We start from the raw sequence: 19,625 nt of genomic DNA on the forward strand, positions 1-19,625 counted from the left end.
AAGCTCCATCACATTAAGATGATGTACAGGTTGATACACCTTGTCAAAGCCCCGAGGAAAGATCTAATCTGTGATTTTCCCAAACGACTTGGAGTCGGCAAGAAACCCTTGTACAAGGGTCCTGCATGTTGCATACATTGAGCTCTGGGAGCTATGAGGGCTTGCGGTTCCTACTGGAGCAACATATGACCACAGGGTGACTCACCCTCCCCTGGTGGTGCACAATGGAACAAGATGATTCGCTCTCTTGTGGGACAAGATGATTCGCTCTCTTGTGGAACAGGATGATTCGCTCTCCTGTGTAGCAGGATGATTAGTTCTCCTGTGAGGCCTGGATTGATGTGTTCTCCATGGCAATTGTAGCAGGATTGATGTGTTCTCCTGTGAGGCCTGGATTGATGTGTTCTCCATGGCAATTGTAGCAGGATTGATGTGTTCTCCTGTGAGGCCTGGATTGATGTGTTCTCCATGGCAATTGTAGCAGGATTGATGTGTTCTCCTGTGAGGCCTGGATTGATGTGTTCTCCATGGCGGCCTGGATTGATGTGTTCTCCATGGCAATTGTAGCAGGATTGATGTGTTCTCCTGTGAGGACAGGATTGATTAGTTCTCCTGTCGAGGCATCCTACCCATGCAGTCTGAGACTCATGGGAAGTACGTCTCATCTGATCAATGAGCAGGGAAATGAAGTTAGAGACCATAGTAGTACCGATGGACGCATCGTTGTAACTACTGTACTCCCTATGCTAGGATGACCTCCATTGATCTGGGATCAATGATACTGGTCTGGGACCAGTGGTAGGAGTTGTACCATACTATGACGCTGACTTCGGGTCGGTTGAGACTGGTCTGGGATCAGTGGTACATACTCTGAGACTGACTTTGAGTCAGTGGAGGATGATATTGGTCTAGGACCATTGGAGTTGTACTCACTATGACGCTGACTTTGGGTTGGTTGAGACTGGTCTGGGACCAATGGTACATACTCTGAGACTGACTTTGAGTCAGTATGATACATCCTCGATCATTTCTTCTTCTTCATAATTCGGACAAAAGCAGAGCAGAACAGAACAATGCAAGAGCAGAGCAAAACAGAGCAAAACAGTACAGATCAGTGCAAGGCAGAACAAGACAAAGCAGAACAGGCAGAATAGAGCAGAGCAGGGCAAGGGTCAGGCTGTACAGGGCAGTGCATTTGATGGATGAACAGTAATGACCGATAGACAAATTGCAGATGAAGTTCTCCATGGTTGAGAGGGAGTGCTAAAATTGGCAACCAGGGAAAAACTTCATGTGGGTCATCTTATTCATGGCTGATAATATTTTTATTAGATTCCTCTCGTCGAGAGGTGTAGGATTGATATAAAGGTCATCCGATTCTGATAAGTATAAATGGAGATATGAATTTATTTTGATTATGGAATTATTATCAAGCCGACCTACAACTCATGTAGGCTCAGAAGCCCAACAGTCGCATCTATTCACCCACCAACGTTGTGTATAAATATAAGAGGACTTTTCCTCATTTGGACTCACTCATCTCATCACATCTCTCTCTCTCTACTACGCAGATATGAGTCTCTTCTCTACTGTGCTGAAATGGGTCTCTCTCTCTCACACATGTGAAGCCAGGAGCTGTTGAATTTGAAGTTGCAACTGCAGAAGTAAAGATTGACTTGCGTGGCCTAGAAGATCTCCTCTTTGGAACTGCGTTGTAGGTTCATCTGAACCTCCTTTGAAAGCCGCAACTTTTGGTGGTGGAATGAAGTCAATCCGACGAACGGTTTGCAAGATATCAACTGCCCTAGTTTGAAGCCGGAAACTGCTGAAACTGAAGCTGCAACTGTAGAAGTAAAGATTGACTTGCGTGGCCTAGAAGATCTCCTCATCTGAACTGCGTTGTAGGTTCATCTGAACCTCCTCTGGAAGCCGAAACTTTTGGTAGTGGAATGAAGTCAATCCGACTGTCGGTTTGTGAGATATGGTCTGCCCTAGTTTGATAATGAAGCCGCTAATGCTGATGCTACTGATCTAGGGTTTGTTACTGCTGATATGAATCAGATTTATTGTACTATTTCTCTCTGCTGAATTATTGAAGATAAAAGAAGATTTGATCAAAGGGTTTCCCCACACATTGTGGGGTTTGTCCCTGGCTAGCCGCCACATCTTGTGTCTCTTGTCTTGGCTTGTTTTCTGTCGATCGTTTAATGTTCTATCTGCACTTTACTTTATGTACATGTGATTGCTAATCCGTGGAATATAATAAGAAAAAGAAGTAAACTGTTATAAGCATAGAACATACCATAACTTAACAAGTTTTCCTCCATATACTTGTATATTTCTGAATCTTGTATTTGTGTATGCATTTGTATGGTTAATGTACATCTGATTCTACATTGTTTATGGTTATAGATTTCTATGCTTTGATGGTATTTTGTTGCTTTGACTCTACAGGTGTTCTTTGAAGCAGGACAAGTGAGAAGCGAGTGGCGAAGCTCTATCAAAGGGGAGAGAAAACAAGCAAAGAGCCAAGCGAAAGACTGAGGTTGGTACTCTCTGCTTCTCTCTCATCTATCTCTCATAAAGGAAAACACAAGTTACTTTGAATTGTTTGTTTCTAAGATAGCTACCCATCTTAATGGGACTAGCAGCTCTGAATGGACACTAGTTTTTCCTGGAAACACACTAGACCACCCCCAGCGCAGAGAGCAACCCAAGGGTGAGGGAAGCTAGACGATGAGACCAGGAGAGACCTCAAGAGGAGGAAGTTGTGTTTTACATGTTGGGAGCCATGGGCACTGAGCCATCGGTGCACAGCGGGCAAGGCCCAGCGATTAGGAGATTGAGTTGGAGTTGGAGTATGGTGGGGGATATAGCGAGGGTCTGGCAGAGAGGGGACCACCACCACCACATGGGGGAGCATCTTTTGCACCGTCTGGGGTAGTCCTAGCATCTTTGTGCGGGGTTCCCCAATTTTTTACCATGAGGATCAGAGGCACAGTGTAGGGGAAACGTGTCTCAGTCTTAGTCAACAATGGGGCCACCGACAATTTTATTGATGCTCAGATGGTCTAGAGAAGAGGCATCACCATTGTAGAGTTTGAGGGGTTTTCAGTTCTAATAACTGGAGACAGAACTATGTAGTGCACTTGATATGTCCCCGCTTTGACAATGTCCATGGGGAGCTATTCGATGAAAGACCATTTCTTCGTGATGGACGTACAGGACACCAATGTGGTGATGGGTGTCCAATGGTTGTATTCCCTTGCCCGAGTCACCACTAACTCAGGGAAACTAGAGATGGAGTTTACCGGGCCAAATGGTAAACTAGTAATGCTTTGGGGCATGCATTCATATCCTCCATAGAGAGTCTCGGCGCACAAGATGGAGGCCGATTTGAGGCATGGGGGCATAGCATGGGCAGTAGAGCTGAGGATTTCAGAAGTTGGGGGATGGACCAAGCCAGCACATCCAGACATACAGGCTATACTTGACAAATATCCGGTAGTTTTTGGAGATATACCACTAGAGTAGCCACCTGACAAGGGGTTTGACCACACTATAGAGTTGGAGCCTAGTGTGCAGTAAATCATTACTACACCCTATAGGCATCCCAAAGCCTACAGGATGAGATTGAGAAGACCATTAGGGAGTTATTGGTGTTGGGCCACACAAGACAGATTTCCAATCCATTCGCCTCTTCAGTCATGCTGGTGAAGAAGAAGGATGGAACTCTATGCATGTGCATTGACTACAGGACACTCAACAAGTAGACATTGAAGAACCGGTATCACATTCCGCGTATTGATGAGTTGATGGATGAGCTTAGAGGAGCCAAATACTTCTCTAAGATATATTTGTGGTCTGGGTATAATCAGATTTGAGTGAGCAATTAGGATATCTTGAAGACATCTTTCAGATGTCATTATGGGCATTTCGAGTTCTTGGTCATGCCCTTTGGGTTGACCAATGCACCTGCTACCTTCCAGTGATGCATGAACCATGTGTTCAGAGGTCAACTAAGGAGATTTGTGCTGGTATTCTTTGATGATATCTTGATCTACAACAGGACGTGGGAGGAGCACTTTCATCACCTAGAGGCAATGTTAAATATCTTGGAGGAGCAACAGTTCTATGCCAAGATGTCCAAGTGTGAGTTTGGGCTTACAAATATGCTCTACTTGGGACACATCATCGGCGCAGATGGGGTTAATGTGCATGAGGAGAAGATCAGGGCCATTCGGGATTGGCTAGTACCTAGAGATGTGATAGCGCTGAGAGGGTTCTTGGGCATCTACACTTATTACCGGAATCATTAAGGACTTCTCACAGTTGATAGCACCCCTCACTGATCTGACAAAGAAGGGGGATTTTGCATGGATAGATGGAGCTTAGACAACATTCGATCACCTCAAGGAGGTAATGATTTGTTGCCGGGTATTAGCAGTCCTGGACTTTACACAGCCCTTCGCATCGGAGTGCGATGCATCGGGGATGCATTGGGTGAGGGGATTGGGGCAGTGTTGTCCCAAGGTGGGCACCCCATTGCTTTTGAGATTCAGAAGCTCCTACCTCATGAGAGGTCGTATTCCATATACGACAAGGAGATGTTGGCCATAATGCATGCATTGGCCAAGTTTCGACAGTACTTGGTGGTTAACCTGTTTCAGGTGAAGACAGATCACAACATTCTTCGCCACTTCATGGGGCAACAGGGCCTCAACAATAGACAACAGAGATGGGCCAGCAAGGTGCAGGCCTATGATTTTGATATCGAGTATGTGCGGGGGAAGCACAATGTGGTAGCTGATGCACTATCCAGGAGACCCACGGGACTTTCACTCATGATCATTTACCATACTGGAAGCCACAACTATTAGTGGAGTACTCCAAGGATTGTCGAGCATGCAAGATCTTGGAGGAAAGTTATGCAGATGAGTGCTACCGGGTGATGGACGAGGTTATATACTACAAGGGGCGCATATTTTTGGTTCCAGGGTCACAATTGAGAGAGCGTATCCTTCATGCAGCTCATGATTACCCTTTGTCTGGGCACCAGGGATTCATAAAGACCTACATGGAAGTGAGAGAGTGCTTCACCTAGAAGGGCCTCAAGGGGGATGTATTGAGATATGTGCAGGAGTGTGAAGCTTGTCAGAGGAACAAGGGGGAGTTGACCCATCCAGCAGGATTGTTGTAGCCACTCCCCATTCTTGAGGCGAAATGGGAGAGTATCCCTATGGACTTCATCACGGTGCTTCCCTCAATTGAGGGGAAGGATTGCATTTTTGTTGTGGTCGACCTACTGACCAAGTACACACATTTCTTTGCCATTCCAACACGGTATGTAGCTTCTCAGGTGGAAGTGTTGTTCTTTAGGGAGGTCTTCTGCCTGCACGGACTCCCTAAGACTATAGTCAGTGACCGAGACAATTGATTTATAGGGGGATTCTGGCAGGAGATTTTCAGGCTAGTGGGCACAGACCTCACCCCAAGCACTAGTTACCATCCACAGATCGACGACCAGACAGAGAGGGTAAACAAATGACTAGAGGGTTATCTCAAGAACTATGTGACAGGGTAGCAAAGGGCATGGAATAGATGGCTGTACTTGGGAGAGTACTGCGACAACACCACACATCATATGTCCATTGCTATGTCTCCCTTCCATGCTCTATATGTTTATGATGCTTTATCTTTTGCTGACATCGTTTTTGGAGACAGTCGGGTCCCAAAGGCCAAAGATTGGATCCTAGAGAGCCAAAACATCCTCAACGCTCTTAAGGATAATTTGCAGACAGTTCAGAATCAACAAAAGATATACGCTGACAGGAATCAAGTTCAGAGGCATTTTGAGGAGAGGGACTTGGTGTACTTTCGATTGCAATCGTACTGACAATCCACTCTGAAATAGAAGGGGGCCAAAAAGCTGCAACCACAATTTTATGGGCCCTACAGAGTGATCATGAGGGTTGGAGAGGTAGCTTATGAGTCGAAGCTACCACCAGGGAGAAAGATCCTCAATATTTTCCATGTTTCATGCCTCAAAAGGGTGTTGGGGCAACAATTTACAACAACTGTGGAGTTGCCTCCACTTGATGATGAGGGGCATCTGGTTTTGGAACCCGAATCCATCTTGGAGACTAGGGAAAGGAAGCTCAGAAGTAGAACAATTAGAGAATACTTGGTGCGTTGGAAGAGCTTGCCGGATGAGGATGCTACTTGGGAGGGCGATCACATACTTGAGCATCCAACACTGAAGTTGCTTAGGGACAAGCAACATTTGGGAGGGGAGGACTGTAATGTCCCTTCCTAAACTATTTTAGAACAGGGTTAATTTCTACATTTTGGGGCCAATTTTGGAGGATACGGGGCCCATTCGATTTTTATTACAAGACTTAAGAGTTAGAAGAAAGTTATTTTGGATTTTGTTAGTAGCATGTGGGTGCCACCCACACAAGGAAATACACACTCCCTAGCATGAGAGGGAAAATCAAAGGTTTAGTGAGGGACCCACGAAGGAGGGAAAAGGAAGGAAAAAGGCTCCATGAAATCTGTAAAACGAAGGCAATAATCTTCATTTGACATCTTTTGGCATATAAAATTTCTTCTCAGTTACTCGAGCTTCTTAGTCGGGTCACTCTGAAAATTCCTTAAACCCAGGAATCCCTACTGCAACAACTGATGATATTTCTCCTACTTGTTAAATTTACATGAACAAGCTATTTGCAGTTTCCTACGGTAAACATTGAAATACATACACTACAGCCTACACCAACTAAATAATATGTTGAAACAAGAAAATGAACAATAGAGAAAGATACAACACAAATGACACAGTTGTTTTTGGACAAATGTCCCTGGAAAAATCCAATGAGGGAAAACTGGTCCAACAGATCTAAGGGTTTTTATTATTAAACTGAAGTATTTCTGAATACAACTTCTTCCCGACAATCTAGTTACAGAGAATATCACTCAGCAGAAGAAATTAGTGAGATTAGCTCACTCTACACTGCAAGTCTTGGCTGATCTAGCAGTTGAACCAACGAGTTCCCCGTCTACTTTTGCGCTGCCCCTACTAGGCTTGTGTCAGCCTCTAAGACCATGCATCACCTCTATTGGAGATCGATTTTCCCTCTGTAGCTGATTCCAACCCTCCTAGCTCAAAAACGTCAGCCTCCTTAGCAAATTCGAACTTCTGCGTAGGAGGCTCTACGCTGCTCTGCGTGGGGCCTGCGTGAGCCCTTCCTGGCTCTACGTCATCCTCTCTGGCCTCTATGTTGCCTCTTATGTGTGTCTCTCTGCCTCTCTACTGAGTATTCTTGGCTCCGGAGAAGATCCTCCAGCCAAAACTCCCTCTACCCCTCTCTACGTGATCACTACAAATCACTGTGTTGCCTCTAGCTTCAGCAATTCGATCTGACTGATCAACTCTCTGTGTGTCTTCCAAATGACCCTCAAACCTCCTTAAATAATCTTCTCATTGATATTCAACAACCCAGATTAAAAGCTAATCAATGGCTAAGATCATTCCTGCTTGATCCTCGTCTGCTTCTAGAAGTTACACTCACAATTAGATTAATACCCATTAATTATTTTAATTTCCTAAGTTTAAACTTAGGGACCCATTAAAAATAATTAATTATTTTAATAAAACTATCTCCGAATGAAATTTCCCAAAACACTTTTTGGGTTCTTTGGAATACATGTGCCCAAGCCTCCCTACAAAATTTGAGACTTAGGGCACATCCGATGCTACCAGAAATCAATAGTCACTTGTTGTTTAGCATGCGTTTTCTGGGCGGAGAACTCACCCTTTCTTCGGGGGACTTTGAGTGCCACCCTAGAGAGGTTCATCCATAATCTTCCAGAGTTGATTTTCAGTGTGATTTCCAACATTCGTATTCAAATTTTTTCTGGTGGTGCACATTTCTGGAGGACACAGTGGGGAGATCGAGTTGAGGTCCTTTGCATTCTTTAGAGGAGCTATTGTTGGGAGAAATTCCGGGAAAGAAGCTTTGGTGATTTGTTGTTCATTTGGGTGAGTTTTTGGGCTGAAGGTGATAGCTTCCTTCAATGAGGATTTCACAGTTCTTGGGCCAATGCAGAAGGAAGAGACTGGGCACACGTGGGAGGTGGAGACTCAGCCATTGGAGTTGTTCCTTGCCGGGAGAAATAAAGGAAGTATTAGTGGAGATGATTGCTACCTTTCCGAAGTGTTTGAGGAGGATTTTGCTGGTGTATTGACAGTCAGTGTGCTTCAGCAGTTCTGGAGGGCATAGGGCTTTTTGGGGGTCGATTTTGGAAGGGAAAAACTAGGCCAAACCATTTCTAGGTTTTGCTTGAGGAGCCTAGATATAATTTTGCAGAATTTTCTGAGCACCTGAGGTGGGGTTTTCAGCCATATATTTGAAGCAGGCAGTGCATAATTGTTGGGGACTGCGCAGTGCAGTAGTTGGGCAGTTGATTGTAGCACTGGATTGTCATTGCTTCACCCGGGCTTCGCTCTGCTTGCCTTTGAGGCAAGCCTAGGTGCATTCCTTCCATATTCTATACTCTTGCACCATTTTATTGTTTATTTGGGGCAGCATCAGATGTGCTCTAGCCACGAAAATTGGTGGAGAGGCTAAAGCACATGAGATCTCCAATACCCAAAAAGGGTTTGGGAAAATTCTAAACAGCTTAGGAGATATTAAAATAATTGATATTTTTAATAGAGTCCTTAAGTCTAAACTTAGGGAAAATAAAATATTAATGTGAATTAATATAAAACTGTGTTAGAATGGTCCAAAAGTCATGGATCAAGCCAGATCTAATCTTAGCGGTTGATTAGGGACTTAATCTCAGTCGTTGATTTGTCAACGAGAAAAGTATAAGAGGAGGCTTGAGGGTCACTTGGAGAATACACCAGAGTGATCAGTCATTATATTCTCTAGAGCGAGGTTTGCTAAGAGAGATAGAATCAGTGATCAGCAGCGACGAGCAGTGAATACAGAAGCAGAGAGGCAGAGAGATAGTATCGGGAGGATCAGCGCAGAAGCCGGGAGAGAGGGACGCAAAGCCAACTAGAGGCCATGCAGAGCTAGCTAGGGCCCATGCAGAGGCAGCCAGGAGCTGCGCAGTGCCTCAGAGAGCCAGCATGGGTGACATAGAGGGCCAGAGGGCTGACGCAGTGCCTCTAGAGGCTGGTGAAGGGGCTATTGGGCTAACGTTGGGCCAGAGAGAGGCTGATGCAATCCCTAGAGGCTAACGTTGGGGTTTCATGGGGCAGATTAGAGCTATGGAGCTGCCAGAGTGTTTATCCGAGGTTTCAGCCAAAATATCTGCTTCCGAGTAGAGAGGTATTACTGTCGAGATTTTTCTCTGTTGGGTGAGCCAAATTTGGCACCCAGATTGTATTATGAAACTGCTTAATAAATCAAACCCTCATAAAGCTGCACCGGTTTTCCCGCATTGGGTTTTTCCAGGGACATTAGTCCAAAAACAATAGTGTCACTCGTGTTCTTGTTTCTATTTCCTTCAGTTGATGATCTGTAATGTGTTGAGCATGCATTTGTATTTATTTCCAGTATTTACATGGTAAATAACTTGTTAATTAACAAAACAAGTAGGTAGGAATAAATCAGTAAAGTGCATGAACGGTTTCTAACGTGTCAGACTTAGAAATTCCAACATTTATCATAAAATGGCTCAATTGCTTCCATATTTTTTATTGTTATGGGTGTGTTATAATTGCTTTGAAATTTATGTGGTGAAAAATTGTTATTTGCTTGCATATCACTATTTTTCCTATTTTGGGACATTACACCTAGATCATTCTGTTGACCCCAACTCTATTCCATTATTATGTCACTTGCCACCTTGCACTTGATGAATGTACCATGGACATGTCACCCCCTTTAAAGGCCGAAACCACCTAATAGGGTCCTTGTCTAACCCCCTTATTGAGCTTGGAGACACTTGTACATGCCAGAGCCCACTATGGAAAGGCATGCCACCATGAAGTGCCTCATTGATTCCACGATTTGTAAACTCTTGTACTTGATTATTCTAATGATTTGTTGTATTGGATGGCAAGGGGACGCATTGGATATTATGCAGGATTGCAGGTGGGTTTTCATTTGGGGCTTGGTCTCCCTATATGGGGTCCTAGCCCTCTAGAGGGCCACATGGGCACTTGTAGGGTGAGAGTTAGGAGCCATGAGCCTCCACCATAGCAAAGATTACTTCATGGATCCCCAACACCGATCATTGATTGCTCGTGTTCCACCTTTTGGATGAGAATAATGCACCTGGTTCAATATGCCCAATCGGCTCCATATTTGCACCATATACTTGGCAGATGTTCCAGGGTCTAGAGGATGTCTCCCTCTGCATAGGAATGCTTATGTAGTCATCTTAGCCCTTACAGATGGTCTACATGCATTTTTGATCCACTTGGAGACCCATGAGGATGTCCCTTTTCCCCCACACCCACTTGGGAGCACCACAGGTTCTTGATTGGAAAACAAGGGGCCAACCCCTTGTCCACTATGTTTGGAATCCATTCTCTCATCATGGCACACCTTGGACTTCATTTGGCCTTCTCAATGGCCCAACGACTCATTATGTTGATCATCCTGCCCTCTTGAGAGGCTTATCTTTATGTTATTGAGCTATTTGGTGGGCTTGTCACCAAAAGTATTGTTATTACGCACATTATTTTATTTTAGAGGCATTATTAGTCCAAATTAGGCCATTCTAATTCATTAGAGATTGTATAAATAGATGAGCGTGATTCACTCTCTCATCATCACTTGGATTCGATTAGTATCTCTTATGAGATATTCGCACTTTTTGCTAGGATGAATTTTTGGAGCTTTTCTTGATGCACGATGACGTTTGGATTTCACTATTTTCTTTGGAGCTTCTTTAATGCAAGGTTGATAAATGGATACACTCTCTCTCATGTAAGTCAAAATTTTGATGTTATTCTTGTTATCTTACTAGTTAACTGCATGTATGTTGTTATATTTATTCTTGTATGGGTCAAATGTAATGCGAAATTCTTATGGGACCTTGAATAAGTGATTAAATGTGTGTTGACCTGTAACGACCCATCTTTAATTTCACATATTATGTGACCCTGTATAAAAAAAAAATAATAATACTAAAATATAATAATAAAGGAATAAAAATGATAATTATAAAATAGAATAAGGATTTAGTATGGTACCAATAATTAATTAATTAATCTAAAGTTTTAAAGTTATATTAAAGCAAACATAAATAAACTTTATATATTAGAAAAAAATATATATATAAATAAAACAAAGTATATATATATATATATATATATATATATATATATATATATATATATATATAAAGTACATATCAATATAATCAAGTAGTAAAAAGTATGTCATATAACCTAATAGGGTTAATATGTATACGATGATCAAAATGTTATAATACCTTCAAACCTTATAAATATAAACCATCGCATAAAAAAAACAAAACATTAAGCAAGGCAGAAATGTTTGTACGGGAGGATGACTCACAGCTGGAGGAAGCTGTCACCGCGAGAGTAAGCGGTGGAGTCGGTGTACAGGGCGGCCACCGCTTAGCCCTGATTATAAAATCACCGAGAAATGGCTGAGCAGAGGGGGCAAAATGGAGCAGTGAAACCAGAGGGGGAAAATGGAGCACTGAAACCAGAGGAGGAGAAATTGAGCAGTGAGAGAGATTTGTTACTGGCAGAGCTTTAGCTCGTCTGAGGTTCTGGGCACGGGGGACAGTAGGCTTCTGTGAGAAGCTTGCTGGATTGAGTAGCCACCTTCTACTCAATCAGGCTGGGCGGAATTGGTCTCCTTGGGTAATTGGAGCTCAACAGCAACAGTATCGACAGCTTCACAGGATCAGCTAGCAGTTCAGGTAAGTGCAAAAATTAAGTTTTTAAGCTTCCTGTTTTCCAGTTTATGAATATTTATATGTTTTCTGTATTTCGAATTATGGGCATTACACATGGTATCAGAGCGCTGTGTTCAAACCCTTCGGGATCTCACAGGCCCTACACAACCAAAAATACATATAATTACTTGTTAAAATTCTGCATCATAGTCAAAATCAGGGTTCTAGTCATCCCTGTCTTTCTCCGCACCCCTCTGTGCTGCACGAAAACTCAAACGTATTTTGTTTATCCTCCCTCAACAAATGCAGCACACGTTGCTACCTCCGAAGCCTCAGTTTGCTAGTAGCCCTCGCTGCCTCTGCAATGATCTATACTCTTTGCCTTTATCAAAATTCTGTGGGTCAGAACCATATAAAGCAGTGAAGGTGAAACGACTATGCGGGTTTACCCTTGATGACAATGCTAGTTTGAGAATCAGACTCAGTTTACCCTTTTTCCATGCTGCTACTCTTTGAGGGGCATATTTATGCCATCAGAATGACCATTTGTTATAGCTGGCCGCATCCGCACCTACATTGGGGGTATTGAACCCAAATCTCTGCGTGAACCGGCGGACGGGTGTCTAGGGAATTTTCAGCAGGGTATGAAGATATAAAGTAAGGAGGAAACGAACGCTTTGAAGATACAGTCCATAGAAATTTACGGTCAGTTTAGCAGATAAAATTTGGCAGTTCCTTTATAACTGTTTTGAAATTCACAATGGAGGATTTTTTATTTCTTTTTTATTTTTACTTCTTCCCTTCGAGAGCGCTGGATATTCGCTGCCGCGGATACTGTACGTTCTTCCACCGTTTTAAATCGTAACTATATCATATGATATAGCAACCTTATGCAGACATAAAACCGCTTCGAAATATGCGGTAACAGTGTCATATAATAACCAGATAAAGGGCCGGAAGAGTTGGGCGGGGGTTTTGACCCGTCGACCTCCCATAAAAATATATATATATATATATATATATATATATATATATATATATATATATATATATATATATATATAGATATATATATATATATATATATATATATATATACCTTAACCGCTTCACAATTCGTTAGGCTGATTTTATATATAGCCGAAGAAATAAGAAAAGCACGTCGCTCAACCGCCAAAGAATCGAAGACGGACCTGTCCTGAATTGGTTACAATTTAAACGCCGGCAAAGGGATTACAAATACCAACGGCTTCACACCATTTTTAGGTCGAAAGGTGGCATAGTATTGTGGGGCGTGAATATAATTGCTCAAAAAAATTTAAATTCCTTATTGCGGGGTGACAGTGTATAGGATTATATTATGCGTAGAATGCATTTACAGTCAGATTTTTACTCATGGATCCTGAAACTCACATTTTCATTACCGCATTACTGTAAATGTACTGACGTATCCTGATTAAAGCCAAGAAGGACAAAGTGCATCCATACTGAAGTTTAAATTTGATATATGTTTCCAAATCACGCATGCGTTATTCTTAGGACAATATTCCAAATATAATTTTCTTGAAGAGCTGAACTTCATTTTTCATCTAATAAGCAACTAACCCAATTACCTTTGTATGAACATTCAACATCTTTGGCTTCCAAAGTTATTTTTAGTCCAAAATTTCGCAGAAATTTGTAAAGATAGTTGACTGTACACTCTTATTTGATCAATAAAAATCAGCTTTTACCCTCTTCATATTTGGCGTATGTCTTCCCATCTTTTGAAATAATTATTTTTATAAATATTGAGTAGATTCATGACATATGTTTCCAAACGGTTGGCTGTCATACGTCATGATTTTAGGACATACAGTCTTTCTAAATTGTTGGTGTGTATTTAAAATCTGTCTCATCTCTAATCATGCCTAAGATTTTAGCCTAATAAGTAAATTCCTTCAACACAAAAAAACTGGTGTGTCGTACAGATGTTTCACCATCAACCTCATTCTCTTCGATATTTCCCTGTTTTAGGGCAATAAGATGCTTATTTAAAATAAGTAATATGCTAGTACAGTTAGCAAGAAACATGAAGACCATAATATTGATAGACTACTGTCAAAACTACTGCAGATCCTTTTAGTACTCAATTAACATCAAGCATCTGGCAGTTATAAGTTATAGCTTTGTCATCAAATGATCAATCATAACATCAATCTTCAAGTTTTAAGTTTCAACATATATAACATTTGTCATCAATAAATTGTAGTAGATAATATCAACCACGAAATGAAACAGAGCATCATGACCAAAGAGCTGTAATATGCAGTCAACAGCTTCAACTTCAATCTTCATAGAATGTTTACAAAATGGGCCATAATAAAGACAAATAATTCTACTATCCACTAAGCTTTCTCAAGCTTCTTGCCACAAGCAATTTCGAATTTCTTCTCCTGTGGTATGGTAGAAACCTGAATCGTTTTGGGAGCGTAGGGAATTGTCCTGAGATTTTGTCTTCCTTGTTGCCTGTTCATATTTTGTGTCTCATTGTTTGAATCCATCCATTTAGCACATATCATTTCATCTTTCTTTTGTGCTGTTTCCACTCAGTGCCAAGCCATGTGCTCATTCTAGCACTATTCATCTCCAGACCGCACTAGTTTTGCAGGCTTGGTTTTGTCTCCACACTTATCAGGTTGACTTATCTTATTGCCTAAATCCATCTTTTGCACCTTCATTTACTTGTCCATCTCTCTTGGTGCTGCTCCAAGCTGTTGTGCACAAGCATGCTCTTCTGTGCCCATGCTATTTCACTTTGCCTTACATCCATGCTTCATTTTGATCTTGTTTGAATTCTCCATGGTGTGTGCTGTTCACATTCGTACTTTGACTTGTCATGAATGCTTCCACATCAACAGCAGTAAAAAAAAAAAAAAAATTAAGTTTGAGTAACAAAACTTGCGGTGATAGGCAATAAATGATGTTATCCCAATATGACCAGATACAATAATATAGTTGATATGATTTTGATGTATTATTTGGTTTGACATGTTAAGAAGCTTTTTCTAAAATATTACAAGGTTGAGGAATTCAAAGAGTCTAAAGACTCTAAGCCAGATGATGTTTGTGTAGCTCCTGCTGATGATCCCATTTCTAGTAGTGGTGATGAGTTTGATGAGTGATCATGTTGATCAGTGATTTGTAGTAGGTTAGTGGCCCACTAGCTTGTTGCATGGTTTTTGGACTCTAGAGGCAATTTAGAGCCTCATTTGTTATGTATTTTGTTGCTGATATATATTGCACTTGGTGCCATTTTGGTATATTCACCCTTACATGATATATAGGTGAGCAAACCTTGTATATTACCTTTAATAGTTTGTAATCTTAAATATGATTTTTTCATTAAAAATTAATCATTTTATATGTTTTTAAAAAAAACCAGTTCATTGAATCCTGTTGGATCTGCTTTCAGTTCAAAACATGGTTTGATAGGTGGCCTGTTTGAATACCAGTTTTAGTTTTAAAACTATGGCTGGAAGATCCATACAATTGCAAGGCAAGTAAATGCAAAATCATGCAAAGTAAATGTGAGGTAATCTAAGGACATTCTTACTTAATCAACTCGCATAATTAGACCTCTTGGATGTGTGAGGTCTAATAATCTTCTGTAGTTTAATGTCAGTGGATGGTTCTGAGGTAAATTTTCTGAAGTCATGCTACTTCAGTGGGTCACTGTGCAGCTGATGGATGTAGAGGATCTGAGGAATGTGTGTCACAGTCAGCGTGGGATCTCAGGCTGGGCTAATGTTGTACTTGTTTCTAATTTTATTCCCCTGAGTGCATTTTCTGCTTATTTCAATATTGGTCGTGCACAATGGATCAGACAATGTGACATATAAATAACTCTAATAAATCTGAAGGAATTGCTTCCATCATGGTACAGTTCTTTTGGTGTTTTCACTTAACAAGTTTGTTATTAAGTTAAGTGAGTCTGCGTAGAATACAATGATTAGAATTAAAAAAAAAAAAAAAAAAGAAGCTAATTTTTTTTTTTGATGGAATTCTATGAGACTAAAAGCGGAACTTCTTTGATGTGAGAATATATCTAAATTTAAGCATGTTTGCCTCATCCAAAACCTGTCGCTTTACAGATTGCTCTTGTTGCTGTACCTGATCGCACTGCTTTGACTGATGCATGGAAAGTTTGGATGGAGGAGCACATAAATGCTATAGGTAAGGTTCCTCCTGGAAATGAATCTGGTAACACCATATGGGTAAAGAAGAGACAGACCAAGCCTGATCTTCGTCTTACACCTGGCCGGCATGTGCAACTGACAGTGACTTTGGAACAATTGATTGACAAATTGGTAAAGGGGAATGAGATAGTAGTATTTATTAAAGGTTCAAGAACGGCCCCACAGTGTGGATTTTCTCACAAAATTTTGACAATATTGAATGAACACGGGTTAGATTATGAATCGGTTAATATTCTAGATGAAGATTACAACCCTGGTTTGAGGGAAACATTAAAAGTCTACAGTAGTTGGCCTACATTCCCTCAAGTGTTTATAAAGGGAGAGTTTGTAGGGGGTGCTGATATTCTAACAGAGATGGCAGAGAAAGGGGAGCTCCAAGAATGCCTTAAGAGTAAGAAATAGGGAGCCCAGATTCCCTTATAGAAGGGATGTAGGACAGAGGCAGATAAGTTGAGAATGATTATTATGGCTTACCTTTATTCAGCCAACATGTTTAGCAATCATTTCTATATTTTTTTAGGTGCTAGAATTGAGTCCCTCGCTTCATTAGTTTGTCATTACTAGCAAATGAGTTTGACTGTTGACATTTTATCTGATTGTACGGGATTTACAAAAACATGTCACACAATCCTAAATAGACTACGATTTTATGAATTTACACTTTGCATCTCTCAAGCACCTTTTGCTTTTTCTCACATATATACTGATACAGATTAGGTTTCTCTGCTGGTTTCAAACATGTAAGTAACCTTTTGATTCAGACTGTTGATATGGAAGTTGGAAATTGATTTATCATTCTGTGGAGTTTCTTTATTTTTACTAATAAGAAATTCGTGCATGGAATTGCATGAGCTGATTAAATAGATGGTCATTGGTAATAAACTCTATCATACATAGGGATACTTGAGGAAAAATGACATAGAAACATAATTTATTTACAGGTACATATTATACTTGATAAAATTAAATCAATGTTTGCATCTTGTAAAGAGTTTGACAAGTAAACTCTCAAGAGTTGGCCGGGGTAAAGTGGTTGCCATCTTTTCCTTCCTTCAGGCCATGCACTTACCTTGTGCATGCCAGAAAGACTGGTTTGGCAATGAGAAACCCAACCCAAAAATTAATCAATTGTGAGAATCGTAAGGCAGTACTACCTATTTCTTAAATCTGAGGATCCTAATACTTTCTGGCTTGAGTGCATTAACTTTTAAGCTTTGTTCCAGGACCCTTGTGAATACAAGTGTCCAATACCTCAACAGAAGAATGAAGCGAAAGCTTAATTATTGACCTCAAAGGCAAAAGAGATGGTTTGACAGTGAAAGCAGTTATAGTGTAATTTTGCACTCCTAACTTTTGATAATTGATTAATACTGTCAACTTTGATCAGGAATGGGCGTTTTGGTTTATCTTATATATTCAGTCAGCTGTTTGGAGACCAATATTCACTGCTTAAAATTCTCATGAAGAATGGAGCCAAAGCACATATGATTGAGAGTCAAAGGAAGTAGCACAGATGAAATGGTTTTATATATATTGTTATAGACTTAATTGTGCATTTGGTGCTCATTTTAAGTATCGATTCTTGTTGATTGTTGAATGATTTTTTTTTGGTAACACTCTTCCCTGGATGAAATTTATATTTGTAATACCTTATAGCTATTGATCTTTGAAATTTCTAGGACATATTTGTTGATATGTATCCTGACTATAATCGTTATTGGAATGCAACCGAAACATATCCTTCTCATCTCTGGCAACTTCCCAACCTCAGGTTTTCAAGGGGATGTGTGAAACATTTTACTCTGAATACAAGAGAACAATTGATGGCTTGGTGAAACTTTTGGGAGTTTGTTGTCAATTTAGCCACATTTTTGTTGGGAAGTTGATATAGTTTCATGGTCGCCCAAAAGGCTTGACCTGACCTCATTGTTGATGGGGTTGTAGTTTCCAAATACAGGTATCAAATGTTTACTTAATCACAGAATATGTTAATAATGGATTTCCAAAGTTAAATCAGAAAATTTATGCTGTCGGGGAGCCCAAAAGAAAGACAAACTTTAACTCTAAAAGTTGTGGTATGTTACCGTTGGGTTAGAAACTAGGCTTGATGAGGTAGCTAGAAGAGAAAGTTATGATGAGAGAAATATAGAAGCTCTCATTCTAAATTATCTTATCCATGTCAGTCTGGTAGATGAAGTTATTCCACATGCATAGGATGCATATTGTTGATTTTTGGTAGCATACGATGTGCTCTAGCTCCGAAATTTTGTGGAGGGGCTAGAATACATAAGATCTCCCAGACCCATAAATCATTCGGAGAAATTCTACCCTGTTTAGGAGAATATTTTATGAAATAAACTGATACAATTATATATATGCTCTAATCCCTTAAGGGTACAAACACTAATGGAATAACCCTTTGGTGCGTGACACTTGAATAAATTGGGTTACATTTTCTTGATGACAAATATAATTCATCTTATAGTATGTCAATAGCATGGTCACAAAATATTCATAGTTACAACTTGCATGCATCTAGATGGTACTATGAAATAGGTCTTGGGTTGAATGACATTTAGCTCAATATATATATGCATCAACCTATTCAAATGGGATGATAAGTATGACTTGTGTTATGGGCTAAAAATGATCAGTGATGAAGGTACGATCTCAAGGTTCTGTTATCTGTTTGACAGACAGATTTTTACACACATATAAATCTGTTCTTGAGTCTTAAAGCATGCTGTCAGAAGGTTCAACTTGCAGTTTCTTTTTTTTTAGCTTCAAACTCTAGTCTAGGATTTAGGTATGAAAACAGTGTATCTAGACTTCTAGTTCTTAGGACAGATCTGGAATATGGTGAGCTTCTGTGATTTCCAGATTTGTAAAGAAGAAATAAAATGAGTCTCCTAGGGCTGCTAAGTACATCAGTGTTGAATGAGAATAAAAGGACTTCGTTACTTTAGAATTATAAATGTGTATGAATCCTCTATAAACCCTATTTCAGTCAAAAAGCGTTTTGCATCAACCATTAAAGTATCGAAATCATAAACTAGAAACATTTCGAATGATTATAGATAAACGTGAAATTTTGTGACATAATATATGTTTAACTTCTGCTGGTACATGGATACCAAAACAATATATGTGGTTCATTTTATTAAATTATAGTTGTCGAAGGAAAGTTAAGACCGTTAAAGGATTTTACTTCTAATAGAAATTAAGATATTATAAATCGGTTTTGTTCTTCTTACATGTCAATATGATCAATGGCATAGAAATCCGGAAGAGAATACATTTTAGATGGAAGTCAAAAGACATGCATAGAAAATGGTAAAAATATATTATACTGTAGTATCATATGTGAATAAAACATGAGTTATTTTGAATATGCTGATACACGTTTTACGAATGCATGAGTGAGTGTATGATTGCAGATTCAAGTATCCAATTACCGGGATGACCACGTGATGACAGAACCTCAGAACAATTAAA

At 40.3% G+C, this 19,625-nt stretch overlaps 2 protein-coding genes across 8 annotated transcripts in view; one reads left to right on the plus strand and one right to left on the minus strand.

Moving 5' to 3' along the window:
- LOC149225986 (uncharacterized) overlaps positions 1 to 19,625 on the minus strand; it is a 353,707-nt gene that overhangs the window by 142,273 nt on the left and 191,809 nt on the right. The gene's annotated exons all lie outside the window — the stretch shown is intronic.
- LOC149225987 (monothiol glutaredoxin-S12, chloroplastic-like) lies at positions 16,029 to 16,870 on the plus strand. The gene has a single exon (XM_089377372.1). The coding sequence runs from the start codon at positions 16,083 to 16,085 to the stop codon at positions 16,530 to 16,532; it is 450 nt and encodes a 149-aa protein (XP_089233498.1). The 5' UTR covers positions 16,029 to 16,082; the 3' UTR covers positions 16,533 to 16,870.

Source organism: Pinus tabuliformis, chromosome J (assembly GCF_031772625.1).
Source record: "Pinus tabuliformis cultivar Carrire ecotype Pingquan chromosome J, CPIR1, whole genome shotgun sequence".
Taxonomy (NCBI): Eukaryota; Viridiplantae; Streptophyta; class Pinopsida; order Pinales; family Pinaceae; genus Pinus; species Pinus tabuliformis.

What these genes read in the sequence shown, in the direction of transcription:
- LOC149225987 (XM_089377372.1), top strand. Translation starts at nt 16,083, where the DNA reads ATGGAGGAGCACATAAATGCTATAGGTAAGGTTCCTCCTGGAAATGAA.